Raw genomic sequence first — 22,334 nt, forward strand, 5'->3', positions numbered from 1 at the left:
AAAGACAAATTTTAGCTGTTTCTGATCACTGAGTGACTGACTGCTGCTTCAAAGATTATTCACATATGTGTGATTTTTGTTCATTACTCAAACGGTTGCAAGATAAAGATGCACCGGCCAGACTTCTCTGGGCCAATTTAGATTTCTGATTTTCTTGGAAGTCTGACTGATTCAACTATTCTGTTTGTTCTTTAAAGGGCAACACATTCAACAGTTGAAATCTGCAGGATTTTTTTTTCATAGTAATGGTTTTGAATCCAACAGAACATACAACACATGCATACCAATCTCCTAACTATGTATCCAGTTTTTCTACAAAACTAAAAAGATTACATAAAATTACATGCTACTGATGGGTGTGTTTGTTGCACCAATAATTGTGGGACTTCATAGTTTTGATGTAACTAATCAATGGGAAAAATAAATCAAATTTGTCCAGCAGATCACTGTTCAGAGTCAGTTAAAGGAAAATTGGACAAATGTGAGCTCTAATTGATAGATACAACCCTGCAACATGAGGATTTAATTATTTTTCAGACTTTTTCTGACCTATAACAGTTTCCCAACACATAGGAAACAAAATCATCTTGCTTCAAGTTTTGATAGAGGAGGTATTTTCCAGCACAAAATTAAGGCATTAGACATTTCTTTCCATTTGCACTTCAAAGCATATTTGTCCTCAAACTTAATCTGATTTTTATCCAACTCGAAAAAGAACATCAAAACACATGCTCTTCTACTAAATAATAATTAAAAAAACTATGCTTTTCATCATTTGACAAGCTCTGATCAGATCAAGGAATTGGCAGATTCCCACCTCTGGCTGATTGATTGGTGCATTACTACAACAATGTCATGTGAATAATACTTGTCAAAACTTATTCACATGTTTGATTTGTTGCCTTTGCATACACGTGTTAGACATGTTGTTTAATACACAAAGTTACAGATTCATGATAAACTGTAGCATTTTATAACACACGCACGTGCCATAGAAGAACTTTAAACACTGTGCCTTATGTATTGTTAATTAACAACTATGCACCACCAACATAACCTGATCCTGAACACATTTAGCTGAGAAATGGGACTTCAGGTCCCTGCAAGAGCTGCCGCTTCTTCACGAACATGCAGGGATCTCAGGGGTGACCTCATGCTACACAGATTAGATTGTTTCAATAATTAAACGGCAAAATGAAAAAGGGTGAAATCTTACATGTTGGAAGAAATCCGATGTAAGGTGCGCTAGATGTTGGACAGGGTGTTTACATCTGCAGAGTCCAGCTGTGTTTGGGTCTTAGAGGAAACTTTTCTCCAGCCGAGCAGGTGAGAAAATTATTCCGATCGAGTAAAGAGTCCAAAATGCGACATATACAAAACGTCTCCGCAGAATCCGCACACAAATCACTTCCTCCTCGTCGATACAGGCGAAGCGTTGAATCAATGATTTACTCCTGCGCTGCGCGGAGACAGACGAGCGGAGCGGCGCTCACTGACCGGACTCCCGATCACACATTCCTGCTCCCAGAAAGAGAGAGAGAGAAAAGAGAGAGAGAGAGAGAGAGAGAGGCGGGGAGGAGGCTGCTAGGAGGTGACCATCAATCAGACAAATCCCCACCCAGGGGCCAGAGTCAGCGCCCCTCCAGTTGCATTTACAGATACTTTGAAAAGCAAAATTGTGTCATGTATTTAAGTGTTAAGCTAGAGGAACTTGTCTAAGAATATTTAAGAAACTTTTAATTATACGGAAGAGCTTTCATTGATAAGAACTTTTAGCCATGCAATTGTTTTAATTGAAATTATTAAACGAGTCCATCACATTTTCAAGATTGTCAATGTAGAATTTTTAAATGTACCTAAATATCTTAAAGTGTCTCTTATTGTGTCACTCTGTTCTCATCAAGCAGGGAACTGCATGTTTTATAAAAATCTCCAACATGAAATTATGATAGTTATATCTCCCACTGTCCATAATAAAGCATATTGTGTTAGATATATCAAGAAACCTATAGCAGTGCAAGAAAGTTGTTTGGTATAAACAACTTAGTAGGGCAGAACTCAGAGCTGCCAAATTTTATGTTTGTTTGGTCAGTGTTTAATAGATATTTTAAAAATAAGTAAGTAATGATTAATACACAAGATATTTGTAAAATTGTTCAATTTGTTTGGAAGCATTCACTTAATCAAATCAGTTTGCCATAATTTCTCCAAAGTATTTTTGTCCTATTTGATAATGTTTCCTCACGATATGACCGTTGAATGAATCTGTCATTTTCTTTCTGAGCTGAACCATCTAAAATATATGGATAACACAGAAAAAGTATTTCTGTAATATTATCTCTTTAATGTAAGTATTTTCACAGCACTATGTTTACACAACACAATGTTAGTGGCAGTCGGAACGTTGTGACGCTCGCCAAGCAGTCCGACCGAACGTTAATTCCACACGGACCAAAACAGTCTTCGGATTCAGTTGACGTGGAAGTAGATTTTCAGAATGGCAAATACTAAAATAGAAACTTCAGTCGATAACGCGACTATATCTTCAAATTCAAATATGCCTTCTCAGCCTAATAACCCACTATCGAGGAAGCTGAATAAAATCCTGGAGACCAGGCTGGATAATGACAAGGTATGCTGGAAGAAGTTTAGCTTCCTGCTAGAAGGCTAAGAGCAGCTGCGCCTGTAGTTTATCGTTTTATTAATGTTATATGCTCATGACAAGCATTAAATACATGTGAGTAATTATCTTCGCGTTAATATATGGTCTTTCGGACGAATAAAACCCAACCGAAAGGCTAACAATTGTATTTTAACTATTAGCATTAGCGTCGCAGGTAATTTCTTTTGGTTATTTTATTTACTTAAGACATTAAGAATCCATCACTGTGAGAAAGCACACACAAGTCCCTGAATCCGAGCTACCATTTATTTATCTATTTATTTTAATTGGTGTTTTTTTTTGTCTGTTCAATTCTTAATTTAAGCACTTTAAGTTCGATGGATATTTTGTTTGATATGTTTTCAGGAGATGCTGGAAGCTCTGAAGGCGCTGTCTGTATTCTTCACCGAGAACAGTCTGCGCACCAGGAGAAATCTACGAGGTGACATAGAGCGGAGAAGTCTGACGATTAACGAGGAGTTTGCACGGATATTTAAAGAAGTTAAAGAGGTAACAGAATTCCAGTTTAAAAGAAAACATTCCCTTCCGGTTAGTTTTCTTCCCCTATTCGTTCCCATGCGTTCCATGAGAACGAATGTTTTTGCTTCTTTTTCGCTTCGTAATCAAACCATTTTCTACCCATGCTGGTAGACATTGCTTGTCTTTTTATTTTCCTGGCTGTTTTTTTTAAATATATTTTTCGCTCACTAATGGGATCAGACCTATAATCAATGGAACTAAACAATAAATAAGTGATGATTCGTGTAAGTATTTATTTCCAATATTAGTTTTCAAATATCAGTCATGAAACACCTGTTAAGATTGATCTTTTATGTTTTAAATGTTCAGTTTGTATGAACCATGCATTCAGTAAGACAACCTATCATATTTATTGTATTTATGAACACTTTTTCCAACCAGACTTTGTTACCAGACTTTGTTATTCATTCTCTGTAGGAGCTTGAAAGTGTCCATGAGGATGTTCAGGCCATGAGCACGTGCTGTGAGGAAATGACCAATAGATTAAAGGTATGAAAGTCTGATTTGTATTCTGTTTGTAGTTTTTAAACATTTATTTTTATCACCATTGTTGGAACAATACATGGCGAGATACCTGCAATTACAATTACTGATTTTGAGAAGGAATCATCTATCTGTAAATGTTTTAGCTGAGTAATGTTTTCACTAATTAATTTATGATGGTGTTAACTTTTTCTGCTTTGATGTGAATGTTCTGTAAACTCTATGTGCTGCTGCCAATATTCTATTGTAAAATATGTTTTTAATCCTGGTGAAATAAAGGTAAATAATAATAAAAATAATAATAATTATAATAACACACTTTCTCTTCAACAGGCTGCGAAAGAGCAAACTCAAGACCTCATTGTAAAAACTAACAAGCTGCAAGGAGAAAAGTGAGTTCATTATTTTGCTACAAAATAAATAGATAGATAGAACTTTATTGTCATTGTATGCCTAAGGCAATACAATGACATTTTGTTGGGAGCAGATTGTTAGGCAACAAAAGCAAAATTGTTCAGAGTATAAAATTTAAAGTTAAATAAGCAGACATAGTTAAAAGCAACACATTATGTACATGCATATGTTTAAAGTCAGTTAATTTATATGTCCAGACATAACTCCAGTCTTTAATTTTAGGAGTAATAGTCATTTTATAGATTTTATAGATTAGTAAATCTGGTCAAATTGGCAGTTTAAATATGTGCCTGACTGACAGTGTAGCAGTTGCATAAATATTGAATTAAGTGAAAAGTATTCAACAAGGTATCATTAAGTGTAATTCAGTTTACTTTGTCATCAAAAACCTTATGTCAAAATCTGGATTTCATACTAAGACACTATGACTATGGAAACAGAGAGTTATCCTTATTGTAAGTCACTTATCAGCTATATGTCAGAATTTTTTCTGATGGAAAAACTCATTTTGGAATAACTTATTCCATCACATTTCATTGTCATTTCCATTAAGTTTTTTTTTTTCTTTTTATTGCAACATTCTATATACAATTAAAAAGTCAAATTATTTAAGTAATTCATGTTGAAAAGCTGAAAATAAAATGTATTAATTACGCATTCAGTGATATATTTCAAGTGTTTGTTCCTATTTATTTTGATGATTATGACTTAGTTAATCTTCCCAAACCTTGTCCTTTCATTAATATGCTTGGTTGCAGCACACTGTGAACAGCTATAGCTTCTTTAGCGTCTAATGACTTTCTCTCCCTATGGAGTCTCTCAATGACTGATGGCCACCTGATAAGCCATCAGTCTTTCCTATTGTTGCATATGTAATTAATTCAACATTTATGTATTAAAAATCAGTTTTTAATTGGTCTTATTTAATATTTCAAATTTACACAATTATCAGAATGATAAAAAATAAATGTTTAAAATTTGTAATTAATCTATCTGAAGTGAGTTTTATTTTTTTTATTGATTTTCTGAAATAAATTTGAGTTTTCATTCTGGTTTAACTTTCGTTTTAACAGGAACTTGTCCTCAGATTCATAATCTCTTTTTTAAAGACGTCTGAGCCAAAATGATATTGTTGAGATGTGTCAGTACAGATCTGCAACCTTAGAGCCTCATCACTGAAGTCAGCTTATTTTTGTTGTTTAAAGTAATATGAAACATGACATTTGTTTCTTCTTCTTCTTGTATCCAAAGTGACTCAAGCTGTAATTTATGCCGACTATTACACCCCTCCAAATACATCAACTTTAAAGTTTGCTTGCTAATAAGTTGAAGATTTTCATACTTGCCTTTTGCAGTTTGAATGATTTGGGGAAATGCTGTAAGGGCTGATTAAAAAGCTGTGGGAGGAGAACTGAATAATTTATGAGGACTGTTATCAGTTCTACAGATGTATCATAACTTATGTTAAGGAGACCAACAGTCAGCCTTAATGAAATAGGTGTTTGTTTTTGTCTGAATGTTAGGCCTTGATAAACTTCAAAGGCCTGCTGTAGGACTTTGTGTCTGGGAGTGTGCGTTTAGTTTTGATGATGACATAGTTTCAAAAGAATCAGTAATTGAGAGCTAAAATATTTAACCCATCATAACACTGAGTAAATGTGCAAACAGATAAGATATCTTTAGTGCTGTATGTTTTCTTAGGCTTAACTGGAAGGAGCTAAATGTACAAGGAGTGCAATATGATGCCTGATTTATGTGAATTCCTAACCTTTCTTCAGCAACTATTTGTTTGGAGACAAAATGACTTTTAAAAAAAATGTGATACATACTTTGAGACAAAATACATTTATTACTGTGTATGAAATGCTTTTAGTTATTTTCTCCATATTCCATTATATTTTTTCCTCCCAAAAATCTTATTTTGGCTGTTTTTATTTACATGTTTTACAATTATTTTCATTCAGAGAATTTAATCAGAATGATAATGCCAAAAATATTCAACAAGTGTAACATAATATTAAAAAAAGTTTTGTGCGAAAGATTTTGCAGAAATGGCAGACTATGTTTATTGTGCTTTTAATAATGCAGGAATTTCTTACAAAGAATCAGGTTTTCCAAGTTTGGATAAGTTAAAACATTTTTTAAACACTTTATTCCTCATTCTGTTATCTGCAAGTTTAAAAAAAAAGACAATTTCTTAAAGGAAATTAACAACAAATAAAATTTAATAATCATGTCTTAAACTTTAAGGAAAATTCAAGTCTCTAAAACTAACTTTTATTAAAGACATCTTTTGTACTTAGTTTACCACATCACAGCTTACATTTTTACAAAGAGAAAGATATCTAAGGTAACAAGTTCTGCTTTGAAAGATATGTTTTATTCAAGATGATCTAGTCCTGATTTTAAAATTGTGTCCAGAAATATATAAAGATTTGAGTCTAAAAATGTATACAATTAATGTGCATGACCAACAGTGCAAGGAGCTGTTGCAAAATATGCAAGGATTTTTCAAAATGACTTGTGAAAAATACAACTTCCTACCAAGGTGGTTTGCACCGTGTTTTACTGACATAAACACAACAGAATTTACCAGAATGTCCCATTGCCTTCTTCCAAAAGAAACAGATTTGCACCATTGTCTTACAGCTAATCAGTTCTGATATATTTATTGTGGGGCTGATACTGTGTAGTCCTCTGCTCAGCACAAGGTCAACATTTTAGTTGCTCTAATTCATAACATGTCGTATGGACAGGATGTGGAGTTTGCATTCATTGTTAGGGTTTTATTAAAAAATAAAACAAAATGACAGCTTTATCAGCTTTTGCGTATCATATCTTAATGTCTCACTCTTTGCGCCATCAGTAGTGACAGCGGCGGGAAAATATTCGACCTGTTCTTGTCCACTGGGAGTTGCCTTAGGCTGGGGTTCATTAGCATTTGTAACAGATGTGATCAGTGACCTTGTGTTTTGACATGAAGGTAGGGGTGCTGCAGAGGTTGATGTAAATTTGTGGTGAGGGACATTTGCAGACATTAGCGACAGTACCACTGCAGTTCACGCTCCAGCGCTTCACCATCAGCACCTTCCTTATAAAGAGGTGACAGAGATGGAGAAGCCTGAAAGTTGAATAGACAGGCAAGCAAGAAAAGACGGGAGTGGAGACAGTCACCAGGGAGCACATGTAGGAAGCGAATTAAGACCATGTACGTTTTGTGACGTGCATTTCCTGAAGTACTCAGACGCTTGACACAAGTGTCCTCCTGAGTGCTGAGTGGTTTTTGTCCTTTTTCCTGCGCAGCGCTCCCTTCGGGACCTGCTGTCTGCCTGTGTGACATTTTCATGCTTAGAACTGCAGTGACCCCACAGCCACATTGACTAGTCTGCACACACTGGGCTTTGACCTTGTCTCTCGTAATTTTGTCTCAGAAGGGCTGCCGGCAAAACCGTGCCGGCAAGCTGTCGTCCTTCAGTTTGCAACGAGTTGGCTCTCTGCAGTCTTCTTGGTCAGATCTTTTTTCAGGTCACACAAGACTCTGCAGTCTATGGTTTTTCTCTTTATGTTCCTTTCTTGTTGATGCTTATTACAGCAGTGTCACATTACTCATGGGGCAGTTCTGTTGGGGGAGAACAGTGGTTTCCAAGCCTCTGCTGATGTTCCTGATTTGCCTTTTCTTTGCCTCTTATCTGCCTCATCTGCTCGCTACATTGTGTCATTTGTCAGCTCTAATGAAACAGAAAGAATCTGCTGATAAAGTCTAGTTCGTGGAAGTGAAGGTAGGGGCTGTGAGGCAATGAGCTGCAGCTGACCTGGCTTTCAGTCACCAGGTTCTTTTGTTTTGGGTTGGCACTGTTTAAAGGTGCTGTCATCAAAAGCGCTAAATAGATGTTGTGTGTTACTCTATAATGAAATACAATGCTGCCCACCTGCTCCACTCTGTAATCTTTGCATTAACATGGCATGTAATCATGCAAACACGTCTCATAAACTGATGTTTCTGTTGACAACGTGAACTCACAAGCAGCCAAAGCCAGAGGTGATGGTGTGGTCTCCAATGCTAATCTGTTCATGCATCTTTTCTGGACCTAGCTCATTGTATATCCAAAAGGGAATAAAAGCATTCAGTGTCCTGCAAAAGTGATGATTGCCCTTGAACCTTTCCACATTTGGTGACGTATGAGCACAAACCTCAAAGCATTTTATTTAGATGTTATGTGATGGACCCACGTGCAGCACATAGTCTTGAATAAATACCTGAACAGTGTGATTTTTATTATCCCTCTCTAAGTCAATACTTGCAGCACCTGTACTTTGCTGCAAATTACAAGTCTTTTAGGGTATGGCCCTACTGTTATTTCACATCTAAAGACTAAAATGTTTACCCATTCTTTGCAAAGTAGTTCAAGCTTACTTTGATTGGATGCAGAGAATCTGTAAACAGCTATTTCAAATCTTATAACAGATTCTCAATTTGAATTAAGTCTGGGCATTGACTAAGCCATCTAATACATGAATATACTGTACTTTGCTGTAGTACCACTCTGGCTAAATGTCACTTTAATGTCACTCAGAAGAAATGTTGGTATTCATTTGCATTTACATGTAAATGACTACTATCTGTCCTGTTGACAGATTGTTTGTTTGTAAATAAGAAATATTGAAAACTGCATATCATTTACTGCATAGTAAATGACTTTACTTTGCGTCGGCTTTTCACACCCCATTGAAATGCATTGGGCTATTTGATTATAACAGGACAAAATTAGGAAACATTCAAAAGTTTGAATACCTTTTGCAATGGATTGTAAGCTCACAAAAATTCCTACTAACATGTGACAAATAATCAGACCTTGAGCCTTGTGCGGTATGAGAACTCTTGTTGCTGAAGAGAGCGAATGTTCTCAGTATGACTTTTGTACAGTTCATTAATAAATAAAGAGGGGTGAAATCCCAGAGAGAACAATGACTGATATCAGAGAGTGCATGCAACCTTCGTAATATGACACTTGAGCATTATTAAAGCCCAGCTTGGTGCTAATGAGGCTACAGCAGTCAGCATTCCTTTGTGTTTCCTGATGTAACTGCATGCGCTCTTTGATCACGGTGCGTAACTAACCATCTAACAGCTCTGTGAATGCCAGATTTTTATGCAATTCTTTGAAATGCCCCCCATAGATTCTCATGAATATTCAACATAATTCACATCTTATGAGCTTGTTGAACTCTCTCCTTTATTACAAAGGGCTGTTGTTCACTTTTCCTTCAGTTTTCTTTGGTAATTCATAGTTGTGGCTCTCTGATCAAGCTGCACTATCAGCCTAGTGTTGTGAGATAATTAAATGGGCACTGCAAATGTTATAGGGTGTTATAGTTCATGAACAATTTCTGTGCTTGAACAGACTGAATCTATCGGGCTAAATCTGAGCATGCTCACATGCAATAAGAGACGTTTCATCCAATCACAGCACTCTTCTTTAATATTGCCCTTGCTTGAGATTAATAAAATAAGCTTGTTGACCTCTTTTTGAAGCACTAGTACAAATATGTTGCGTAGGTTGGATTGTGTTATTTGTTGATCCAAGTATGCTGCATTTCTGTGGTATTCAGTGATGTCAGCCTCGAGGAGAACGGATCATGTCCGGACAGAGGTTTATAAAATTACCCCTCCACTTACTCATTTCTGTTCTTGCTTGTTCTAAAAGGAAAGTTTGTCTTTGACTCTACCCAATGTTCAGGTTCTCGTTATTCTGATTTATGATATTTCCAAGTTGGTCATGTTTAGTCTTTCTTTATGTACGAAATTTAAGGCTTTTCTCAAGGCAGCTCATACAGGGTGTCCACACATCCTTAAAATGTCTTAAATTTGCATGTCAAAAGTAAGGCCTTAAAATGTGTTAAATTCATTTAAAAAGATGTAAGTTAGCTTTTAAATATGTTAATTACAGGTCTTAAATGTTGTTGTGGCAGAACTATTTAAATTTTTTATTTGCTTTTCTATGGGGACTTTTCTGTAAGAAAAAAGTTTTAGTTGCATGCAAACATCTTCATTTCCTGCTCCAGGTTGTTTAGCCTACCGGTAACAAACTGCTATAATACCCTTGTTACCTAGGGAGCTAACTAGCTTTTTTGCATCCATCATTGGTAAGTGCAAGTTGGCTGGATGACATCCACTTTCGCTACTAGCTCACTTCTCTTGCCGACCCAGTAGGAGGCTATGTTGAAAACAACTTTTAAGGGTCCGGGTCAGCTTGATTGTAATGCAGCAACATTTGTTAAATTTATAGGGTTTTTTTTTGTCCTATATTTTATTCAAGGTGGTATTAAAAAGATCTTCAAAAGTCTTAAGTTAGGCTTGATATTTGTACAGATACCTTGTCATAAATGTGATGCTTTAAATTTATTTATAAACATCCCAAAAAATACATAATGTGGAAAGGTTCAAAACAAGTACTTTTTGAAGCTCAAACAAATTGGACCATGCTGCATTTGATATGGGAACTTAATTGAGTAGTAGAATAAGTTGTTTACTTAGATTTTCCACTAACATGTAAACAGGTCCCATTTTAATAAACTGCATCTGACAGTGTTATTTATTTTCATTTAGATTAACCGCATACAGTTCCTTGCAGATGTGTTCAAACCCCTTGATTTTTTTCCCACATTTTGTTGTTTTAGAAACGCAGATTACAATGTTTTTCTTTGGGATTTTGTGTGACAGATAACGCAAAATTGAGCATGATTTTAAAGTGAAAGGAAATGAATCTGTGGTTACAAAATTGCTCACAAATATAAACCTGAAAAAAGTGCCATTTGTTTGAATTCAATATTTTGTAAAATCACTTTTTGCAGCTCCATGTCTTTTGGTGCACATCTCTCCCAACTTAGTATGTGTAGGGATTGAAATTTTTGCCCATTTTTCTTTAGCAAAATAGACCAAAGTCTGTCAGAATTTGTGAGAAATGTCACTTTATAAGTCTTGCCCTAGATTGTTTGCGAAGTTTAGGCCTGGACTTTATTTGTTCCGTTCTGCTGTTATTCTTTAATTTACATTAGATTGTATCTCGGGCTGTATGTTTAATGTTTCTATATTATTCCAGCAGGTTTTCTTCTAGGATTCCCGTCTATTAAGGTTTATGCATCCTTTAAAATTCAGTGACCAGTTTTTTTTTTACCCATATTGAAGAAAAACATCCACACTGCATGATTCTGACTCCTCCATGTTTTATTGTTGGGTGTTTTTCAGCGTTTTTTTGTTTTTACCACACAAGTTTTTCTATGCAAAACAAAAGGTTGAAATCGACATTGTATTGAAGTATTTATTAACTAATTGATTTCTAAAGGTAGTTGATTGCACTATATTGAATATAAATGCATGCTACACCTAAGAACATAGAATTACTGGATCCAGAGTCGCAACAGTTAGAGGTCTTACTTTATGACTCCTTGTGCAGAATGTGAAGCAAGCATGTTCACATACTTCTAATATATGCAATCGTTAATATAATTAATGACCTCATTAGCAAAACAAGTTTTTTTTTTTGTGCATTCAGTTGTCTGTTGTGATCCATGCTTTTTAATCCGTTTTGTTCTTTGTTTCTAAGATCTTGTAGATTAGTGGGTTTTCTTTCCGGCTTCATTCCTTTTAATTCAGAATATTTTTAATTATTTAAATACGAGCTTCTTGTAATTGCAGACATTTAAGAAATCCCACAGTGAAAGCACATATATCCAAAGGCCATTTTAATTATTCGCAGGAGTATTTTATCTCTGTGAATTTTGAGGGGCGGGTGGGGAAACATTAATATTCCTCTTACACTTTTGATTGTGTTATTTTTTTTTTTTTAAAGACAACTGTGAGAGCATGCCAAGTTTAACGGTGTATCTATTGTCTTTGTATGTTTGGCAGCTAAAATAGCAACACGTAAAATCACAAAGGGCGGAGGAGCCTTGGGGTGCCTCTGTGTCAGGCTTGGTGCGAGCCACAGAGGGAAAACTGAATCACAGAGTTCGGGAACCGTTTTACAGTCCCCTGCTTTCAGCAGCCTGAGCTCGAGTTGTAGGTATGCGAGAATCAAAGGTTAGATAATCACCAGGTTATTCAGCTCTACCAAAATACTCCGGTGATTTACTGCTCATGGTTGGCTCTCTCTGTGAATGGATGGAAAATAAACGGGATGGTTTGGCCAGGAAGATGGGAACAGAGGGAGGACCTGCTGTTGTTCTGCCGCCCTGTGACGAGTTCCCCGTTTGACTGGGACCGTTGCCATGGTCTCTATTGTGATGAGGCACTTCCTGACATGATAGTGATCGCTGTTATTTGCTGGCAGGGGTCCAACTCTTTTCTTTAGCTCTTGGCTTTTGTCCTGCTGATCTTCCCATTCCTGTGGATGATATTTTTCACTCAGTGTCCCACCCTGCTGAAAGAATGTAGGCAGCATAGGAGCATATATGGGATCTGTAGAGTCTGACTGCCATCTGCTGGAGATCCTTAAGCATTACATGTTGTTGACAGCATTCCTTTTTTTATGTGCAATAAAAGCCTGGGGTGTTCCTCCAGCTTCTTCAGTTTTTTTTTTTTTTTTGACTCAAAGAATTGAAGGATGAGAGAATACACAGATGAAACTCAATGATAGACTAAAGTGTAAACTCTTACATGTAAGTGGTAAATTCTTCATAAGAATTTGCCATGTAAGAAGAAACGTAAACCAAAATCTTAAATACATTTACTAAAATCTAAATGAAAAGAATGTGTTATATGTTGAAACATTTAAATAAAACAATAACAAATTAAGTAAATGATTTTCTCTTTCTTTTTGTCTCCGCAGCCAACGACTTGAGGTGAGAGCTCAGGTGGCTCAAGCTTTTCTTCGCCAAGTTCCAGCTGTCCAACGAGGAAATGGCCACACTGCGAAGGGCTCGAGACGCACCTGTTACAGAGGTAATCTTTATCACAAAGCCCAATGAATCAGACCATGTGAGCAAAAATGATGTCCTGTACCTTGCAAAAGTGTTCACATCCCCTGAACTTTTTCATACTTTATCACATTACAATCCCAAAATGTAGCATATTTTATTTTATGTGGCAGTGTCAACTCAAAGTAGAAAATGTTCAAATGTTCCAAATGCTTCACAAATGAAAATTTGAAGAGTGTGTGTATTTTTATGATATGCTGTGATAATCTGCTGTTATCCCAGTGGATTTTTATTAGGGAAAAATATCTGCTGGGATAACAGTTTGACACCTTGTCGTTATGACGACAAACTGATAAGGCATTGAATCTTGGGTAGGTTCACAATTTGATTCGTTTACAATTGAGCAGCCAACAGTGTGAGTATAGATCGATTATTGAAAAGACACAAAACTTCCACCCCAACCATCCAATAAAAACAACTATTCTGTAAGAATTAATATCTAATACAATAAAATGTAAGTACAGAATACATAAAACTGTAAATAAGGCAAATAAATGGGACTGGAAGACAATTTATATGGAAAAGTACAACAAACAAAAACAGTTAATAAAATAAATATAAACACTTGCAACCAAAACCGTAAACAAAGTTGCCCTTCAAAATGTTAATAATCAGAATGGAAAATACCAAGCTCATTTCAATTTATCATGCAATTAGTTGCTTATTGCGATAGGCTTAAATATGTCATTACATCATTACTTCAAAGCCCTGCCTACTAAATGTATGTTCATTAAGTTCTTGATTGTCTTGCTAATGAATGTGATGTGTTTGTTGCTTAATTTCTCAGGATTTCTTCAAGGTTCTCAGCCGGGTTAAGCACATCCACGAGGATGTGAAAATCCTCCTACGAACCAACCAGCAAACCGCAGGGTAAGGTTCACATCTGACTGCACAATGTCTCGCAATGCTTCACAATCAAAGTATAGACAGGCCTAACTTTAAGGGTTGAGGTTAACTGTCTTTGAAATGTGATACTTGAAAATAGAATTTGTTGTTTGTCCAACAATAATTGGGCTCCCATTGTTTTGTAAATATGTCAGAAGCTGAAGAGTTTGGGATTCACTTGTATAATCCCAACTATAAAGCATGTAAAGAAAACTTTAAGGAAGAATTTTCAATGAATAAACAGCTTATAATATGCAGAGACAAATCTAACACTTCAACAACAGCATAAAGCAGAGCTGTGCCAAGAAGGTGATTCAGTGAGGCGTGCAGTTCTGTCAGCACTCTGAGTGTCCTGGCCTTCATCCTAAGTTGCCAAAGATTAGTATTCATATCACTGTCAGTTTAACACTCTGCTACAAGTCATATGTATGTAATGTCTGTCCTTGGCATGTGTGCCCGTTCTAGGTTAGAGATCATGGAGCAGATGGCAGTGTTGCAGGAGACGGCGTATGAGCAGCTTTACCGCTGGGCTCAGAGTGAGTACTGCACACGATTACCATCAGCTGCATGGTGACAACTCACTGTGGACCAACAGTATGTTCATAACTTAATCAAAAGTCAATTTCATTCCTTAGCCATTGATTTATTATTTTTTTTTATATTTCTAAAGTCTGTATTAAATATAACAAATGAAAACCTGTGCTTTATTTGCACATTGTGCCTTGCTAAACATTTTATATTCCTTTATCTTTTTTGCAATTTATGTTCCAGATTCAAACTTCTGTTTTCTTTATATGGATTTTACATGATTGATAAACACGAAGTAGAACATTTTCATCTTTTTTTGAAGATCAAAAAAAGATTAAAGCTTTGTGCCTGCTGAAGGAAATCACTCCCACAGTATGATGCTCCTACGACTTCCAGATGACTTGTGTCTTCTGAATTGTTTAGGTGGAGAAAACGCAGCAAATAAAATTTTCCACAACTTGTCATTTTTTAGAAATTAAACTGGAAATTAAATCTGCACCAGATATATTGTATCATAATTAATAATTAAAATGTTCATATTAGCAATATCACAATCTCAAAGAACTGCTTGTGCGCTTTTTTTGTTATAATTCTATATTCTATAATAATTCTAATGTCTTACATTCAGCTTCTTCTTGACAATTTGACCAGTTGGATGGCATTCCACTCCCTTTTATGCCCAGAGCAGATATAGAGCTTAGTGACCAAGATGCTGAAGCTCAGAGAGAGTAGAGACTTCCTGTGATGATGGGGGAAAAAAATAGAAAGGAGTGTGGAAAATGTTAATAATCAGTGTTGTCAATAAAATATTTCACCAGGGCAGGACATAGAGTGCAACTATTATAACATCATTTCTTGTCTTCCTAATATCTTGCATTGCCACTGGAACTAGACTGTTTAAATCACCAAAAAACTGTTATTTATTGTTGTGCAGAAGCAAAATACAGAGAATAATTTAAGCAAAGCACCCGTGCCCCTGGGACTAGTTGTACTTCACCAGTAGAAAGGATTTAACATTAGCCGTTCTGAATATTCGAATCAATATGTCAGTGTTTTCTAGGGCTAAATTTTACACTCCTGACTGCTCAGGACTGTAGATAATGTTTTATGTGCATAGGATAGTATTTTATTTGCTTTGGAAAGGGTAATTGTTATATGTATTTGCAAAGTACAGAGACATTTTGATAACAATTTTATTTCCAGCATAATACTGGAGTCTATACCTGCTTTTTTATGTCTGGATAATTGTTCAGTTTGTTTTATATTGAATAAAACTGACTTCTTAGCAAAAGCCCACGAGAAAACCTGTTAGCAAGATGACTTGAAAGCTTTGATTTGCATGTGCTCAGGAAGGTAGCACATACTTTTGTTCACTTTTGTGATCAAAAGTATTCAGAAACTCTAAGTCTTATGTAGCTCAAGATGCCTACAATAAGAAAAATAAAATGAGAGTTCAGAAAAAAATGCATTCTGTGATTCTACTTTTTTTTTTTTTTCCCAGATGAATGCCGGGGACTGACTCAGGAAACGTGTGATATTAGCCCAGTGTTGACTCAAGCCATGGAGGCTTTGCAAGATCGACCTGTTCTTTACAAGTAAGTAAAGACACACTCACAAATCTCACAAACAGAGACATCTTTGTAAAAATAGACACTCTAATCTGTTTACTGACCTGTATGTTACACTTGGAATCTGTGATTTCTTGGATCTATGTTTATTTCACCATAAGTCTATTCTTTGGCCAGTCCTAAGTAAATTGTGAAACCTCGGGGTATTGTTGCTGCTTTGTTCCTGGATAGAACAACAAGGTTCAGTTATAAAACACCAAAGTAAGCAGCCTGAAGCAACACAAAATGTCACCCTCAGCAGAGAGCAGATCTTCTAAAATTAAAAGAAAGACATCTAAAAATACAAAATGTTTAAAACTTTCACGCAAAAGGATTCATGACCGTTGAACTTTTTCACCTTGCAGCCATAAACTGCAATGCAATTTTATTGTGATTTTATTTGATAGACCAGTGCAAAGTAGTGCACATTTTCGAAGCAAAAGTCTTGAGATTATTGCAGCGGTTGATCTTATGTGAGCATTTTCATGTGTTTTGAATGGTCCAGTCAAAATCCAAACACAAAATCTTAGCATAAAGAGAAAATAGTACTCTCTAAGCTATTTGACTACAGCTACTTTAGAAAGAATAATATGCAAAGTCTCTGTAGTAGACACAACACAAAAGACTTGCAGCTGTAAAGGCAGCTAAAGGTGTTTCTACGAAGTTTGACTCAGGGGAGCTGAATATAAGTGCATATATTTTATTTATTTTTTTTTCCTTTTATGTCAGAATTATGTGCTACTTTGTGTTGATATATCACATAAAATTTTAATATAATGCAATGAAATCTCAACTTGACAAAATGTGCAAAAACAATCAAGTTGAATTCTATTCTATTCTATTCTAAAAAGTGAATACCTTTGCAGAGCACTACAGATATAGACCTATTTAACAAGCGTTTATTTTTGTCGTGAAAGAGGTGGTAAACAGCAAAGAAAAGTTTGAAACTTCAACATGTTTTTTGATGTTTTCAAGGCTAAGCCCTTGTGTCTGTGTTTTCGGATGTGCACCTGTCTCTGTGGTCACAAAGTGTCCAAGGTCGCCCTAAGGCTGAGGATGTTGAGGCTGGATCCTGTAGCTCTCTGTGTCTTAATTTAGCCAGCTATCTTCTGTTTAGTCTGTCGCAAAGGTCCTTACCGCCAAGCCATCAACACGGCTCCAAACTCATTCTTTATGGAAAAGCAGGCCCCAACTGTTGATCTTAGGAACTGACCACAGCTTACAGTCTTCACAACAACACCATGGCTGCTGTCTTTTCTCATGAGGTCCGGCTGTTGAATATTGCCTCCTCTTGTTTGTTCAGGTACACCCTGGATGAGTTTGGGACCGCGCGCAGATGTGCTGTGGTGCGAGGCTTTATCGACGCCCTGACCCGCGGTGGTCCAGGGGGCACACCACGACCCATAGAAATGCATTCACATGACCCTTTGAGGTACATCTTCTGTCTTATAGAGATATCACTCCTAAAAAACACTTTGGGACAAAAATACAGAAATAATGATGACTTTTTGGGCAAAGAGAGGCTTTTTGGTTTAATAGATTTTAATTTTACTAATTGGTGTTTAAGCAGTCATATCTAGACTAACCTTTTTTATGCTTAAACCACATAAAAATAAAATCTGTGGAAAAAACAGGTAAACAGTAAACTAGCTCAAAATCTCTTCAGTTAATGTTGCTTTCTACCATCTGTTTTCCTCCCTTTCTTTTCTGTTTGTCATCCTACACTTGGATGTTTAAAGCGACCATCACTACCTTACAAATAGAAAATCCCAGTTGCTTCCTTTATTGTGTGAATTAAAAAGTGAACAGTTCAGATTTGCAGAACAAAAATATGTGGCTGTGCACAAATAATTGCATTGGTTTGTCAGTCCTATTGTAAACTTTCAAATTCAATCATATACATTCAGCCTTAATTTACTAATGTAGATATTTTTCTGATCCTCACTCTCACCTTGGATCACAGAGATATCTTTGCACATTAAAAGTGAAAGTATATTGAACTTAATCCTGTTAAGGATGATAGATACCACTTTTCAAATAGCACAAATGTACTTATTTAAACTAGAACACATTTTTTAAGCATTTTGAATGTGCGACGGCTCCTCACTCATTTATGTATAATCAATGTGTTCTGTGTCCTTAAATAATCTCAGACTGAGCTGGAGCATCTCATCTTGGGTTCTCCTGGGATCTTACCAAGTGTTTCAGGGCTTTAACTCGCTGAAACTGATGATTCATGGCTGGGTGTATATTTAGGCTAGCTTTGAGGCTGCAGAACAAATTAGGAAAACATTAGGCGGTTGCTTGATGTTATTATATGATGGATGGGATATGAGTCATATAGTGTAACAGCTAGCTTAAAGGGACAGTATCATTGAAAAACAACTTTTTTTAGCTGTATATTAGGTTATAATGTTATTACCTCATCAAAAACATACTTGGAGTGTTGCATACATGATTCTTTCATGCACATTTGAGGAATCCTTGAATTCATTCAGGGGTCCCTAAACACTTTCTCCCACAAAGTCCCACCTACTTCCGCAAACTCCTCCTTGGAGCTGCAGTGTCCAGCCGAGCTTCCGCCTCACTCAGCTCCTCCAGACTAGCAGCAGAAGCAAATATCAAACACCTGGTGGAAGTTTACTGAGCCTATCATATGAACTACTTCTCAGTCAAACGTTCCAAAGGACGGTTGTAAACAGAATAATGGATAATCGTTGTTGTGGTAAAGTGCAGAGATACAGTGGCCCATTTCAAGGCGTCAAGTTATGTTTGGTTTACACAGCATTTTCTATTACAACTGAAAGTAACAGTTTCTTAATTGTGAGTGTATGACTTTATATTTTTGAGTTTTTTGATGTAAAGCACTTAAAACTGCCTTGTTTCAAAAATGTGCCATACAAATAAATTTGATAGATTAATTATTCAGCCTTTTAAGCCTCTACTTGTCATTTCTCTAAAATTGACATAAAAAAATATTTGAAAGTGCTTTGATGAAATAATACATATTTACTATGTTTCTATTTTTGACAAATATGCTCTTAATGAGACAAAGTAATTGTCCCAAAACCCCTTATTTTACAGTTACAGGAAAAGTTATTGTGATAATTGATGTATAAATAAATCAGATTTAGTGCCAATCTGGTTATAGGTCATCTTGCAAAATCTTGGATTGTGCCTGTTTCCCTTTGCACCATATCTTCTCCCTCTTTTACCCTGGAGCCAAACAGGAGATTTTCTCAGAATATCAGCTCTGTGTGGAACACAAAAATCCCTTCCACTTCATCGGGGACATCAGCATTTCTCAGAACATCAAGTTCTTTCTCACTTCCTATGTACTGACACCCACAAATTCACGCCATCTTGCCAAGTTTAAAACAGCAGTAGAGAATGTGTGAATCTTAAAACTGTGTTTTTGACTTGTTTGATGTAAAATAACAATACATTATGTACATTTTTGGGTCTGAAACAGAAAGGTGAGAAACACAAATATTGCTTCTGCCTTGAGTTGTAAATGAGCTATTCTTATTGTAAAAATGCTTGCAACACATGTATTCAAAAATAGAAACAGGAAGTGGCAGAATTTTAACAATATTTTTTTCATCACTGCATTGCTTGTGTTTATTAGAGTTTATAGGTATCACTCTTTCTATTATGCTTCCCTGAACCTTTATCATGAGCCTTTCATCTCCTCTGTTCCATTTGTTGAGATACTTTTCATTGTATATAGAACTACACTGTTTAAGTAAATTATGCCCATATGGCCTGTATTTCTAGCAGGAGTGTTTCTGCTTTGGACAGAAATATTTATAAAGGGCATCATCATTTCATAAGGCCTGTCATGATAATAAATTTAGCTGGATAATACACTTTCTCTGAAAATGTTGTAATAAACAATACTGTAATTTTCAGACCAGTTTCAACTAACATAATAATAATAGCATATTAGTACAAGTGTACACCCTCTCAAAGATAAAAACAGATCTTTAATTTCTAAAGAACATTTAACACTGGAACTGGAAAACATTTTAAGTATTGAAATAAACAAAACAACCAAAACAGCAATAATCAGAAACAGATTGTGAAGTCTCTGTAACCAAACTTGCATTTCAAAAAATAGTAATTATTCAGCTTAGATTAAAGGGTGCATCTCTCTGTTATTATTTTAAAAATTAAGAGGTAAAAAAAAGAAAAAGATTATGACAGAATTTTCAGTCAAATTCCCACAAAAAAGTAGAGTGCATTCTCTGGTGAGAACTGAATTTAATTTTAGTACCGATTAAAAAAATATTTAAAAATTGAGTTGTGTTATTTATTTTATGCCCGTTTTTAGTCTATTTAAGCATTTTTGTGCACGCTGTGAAAAAGTGCAACTTGAGTCCTATATTTAATCATAGGAAGGTTAAATATTTGTTGTTGGGATTTTTTAAAAATGGGAATTCATCGCATAAGTGAGCTCAAGAACAACCATTACTTAAAAAGCCAACAACTCTTGTGTGTGACAACAAAAATGAAAACTTGGCTGTCCTTTCCTAGAGGTATTTCACTACTGCCTGTGTATTAGTACTGATTTATTTTTTTTTTTTTTCTTTAGATATGTTGGGGACATGCTGGCCTGGCTGCACCAAGCAACTGCCTCAGAGAAAGAGCATCTAGAAGCGCTACTAAAACAAGTCACTCTACAAGGTATTTCAACTTTGAGGGGTCTAATATTTTATGATCTGATTTCAGGATCATGTGATGAATGTAAAGCACATGAATGTAACCAACATTTTGTAGGTGTTTTACTAAATTATATTGAAATAGTTTATCTCAGTTACTGAAGAATAACCTCCACGAAATAAATGATTTTACTAGTGAATGCCTCTCTTACCATTGTTATAAACACATGCATTAAAGCTGTTGAAGCCTTGATTGAGTTTTTAATTCCTTCCCTTTGTATTAGGTGTGGAGGAGAACATGCAGGAAGTGGTGGGGCACATCACAGAGGGGGTTTGCAGACCACTGAAAGTGAGCAACCAGTTATGTTTTAAACGCCATTTTAGTCTGAGCCGCCTGCACGCTGTGTTTTTTGTCAGGTTTTGCTCATCAGCCCAGCTGTTCTGTTATCGATCTTCTCCTCAGGTACGGATAGAACAAGTCATTGTGGCAGAGCCGGGTGCTGTCCTCCTCTACAAGCTCTCTAACCTGCTGAAGTTCTACCACCACACAATCAGGTATTTGAATTTTTGCTCCAGGAAGCAAATGAACAGTCAGATTTCTGTTTTTAAAAAAAACAAAAAAAAAGGAAAACATATTTTTTTATGATCCATTTTGTAATTTTCTCAGGTTTTTTGTAGGTTTTTTATGGCGTGTGGCAGCTTGAACAGTTTTAGTTCTGTCTGTTGTTGCAACGTATTGTGATTGGCCAACAGAAAGTAGTGTCTAATCGTGAGGTGGAAGGAAAATGATGCAAGGTTTTCAAAGTCTTTCAAAAATTTGAAATTTGACATTGGGGAAAATTGGGAATGTTTTTGTGTGTAAAAACCTTTATTTTGTTTCCACTTTACAATATTTCACTACTGTAGTTCATATATTTCTGATAAGATATCGTTGTAGACTGGCAAAATGTGCACAAAGTGAAAGGACTGGGCACTGCCTGAACAGAAATGTTGTGTTGTCATTAAAACAGTCAGAATCTTCTAACTTTCCTGATTGGATCTTTGCTCAGCTCCATCATTGGGACCAGTGTGGCCTCCATGCTCATCACTATTGAGGAAATGCACCTCCTGAGCAAAAAGATGTTCTTCAACAGCCTGAGCCTTCATGCGAGCAGACTAATGGACAAGGTGCTGGAAGAACATGGCAATTTCATTTTCTATTTGTTCAGACTGGTATTAGAAGAAGATTGATAGGAACATATTATCCTGCGGAGAAAACAGAGGCTTTATTTTCATAAATAGAGATGATTTGCAATGTTCTTTTGTGAAAATGCTGAAATCACAGTGCAGCAGAGTTTAGCTTTGCTCCTTGTGAACATGCGTATTTCTCCTTTAGGTGTAAACTCTCAAAGTCAACAAGGCTATTTCTGCACCACTTAAGCTGGTAAACAGTTTCAGCCTCCTGGCCACAACAGCAAAATGGCGCTAGCTGCCAAGAAACGCTCTCCTTCGAACTGTTTAGTTAAATTGGCTTCCAAATGTACCGTAGCACGAGCATGAGCTCCTTCATTTTCCACGGTGGCTCTGCTCTGATCAATA

General features: G+C 36.0%; 2 protein-coding genes across 2 annotated transcripts in view; one reads left to right on the forward strand and one right to left on the reverse strand.

Annotated features, from left to right (window-relative positions):
• LOC116707856 (LHFPL tetraspan subfamily member 6 protein) overlaps positions 1–1,529 on the reverse strand; it is a 65,955-nt gene extending 64,426 nt beyond the window's left edge. Inside the window, exon 1 of the mRNA XM_032545519.1 lies at positions 1,217–1,529. The gene's annotated coding sequence lies outside the window, so the exon portion shown is untranslated. The remainder of the gene's footprint in view (positions 1–1,216) is intronic.
• Positions 1,530–2,433: 904 nt separating this feature from the next.
• The window catches only part of cog6 (component of oligomeric golgi complex 6), a 28,108-nt gene continuing 8,207 nt past the window's right edge, over positions 2,434–22,334 (forward strand). Inside the window, 14 exon segments of the mRNA XM_032545869.1 lie at positions 2,434–2,632; positions 3,029–3,172; positions 3,620–3,691; positions 4,019–4,077; positions 12,928–12,970; positions 12,972–13,040; positions 13,863–13,945; positions 14,426–14,496; positions 15,990–16,083; positions 17,399–17,527; positions 20,690–20,781; positions 21,041–21,105; positions 21,220–21,311; positions 21,806–21,923. Coding sequence (XP_032401760.1) covers positions 2,498–2,632; positions 3,029–3,172; positions 3,620–3,691; positions 4,019–4,077; positions 12,928–12,970; positions 12,972–13,040; positions 13,863–13,945; positions 14,426–14,496; positions 15,990–16,083; positions 17,399–17,527; positions 20,690–20,781; positions 21,041–21,105; positions 21,220–21,311; positions 21,806–21,923 — 1,266 coding nt within the window. The 5' untranslated portion in view covers positions 2,434–2,497.

This window comes from Xiphophorus hellerii, chromosome 18 (assembly GCF_003331165.1).
Source record: "Xiphophorus hellerii strain 12219 chromosome 18, Xiphophorus_hellerii-4.1, whole genome shotgun sequence".
Lineage (NCBI taxonomy): Eukaryota > Metazoa > Chordata > Actinopteri > Cyprinodontiformes > Poeciliidae > Xiphophorus > Xiphophorus hellerii.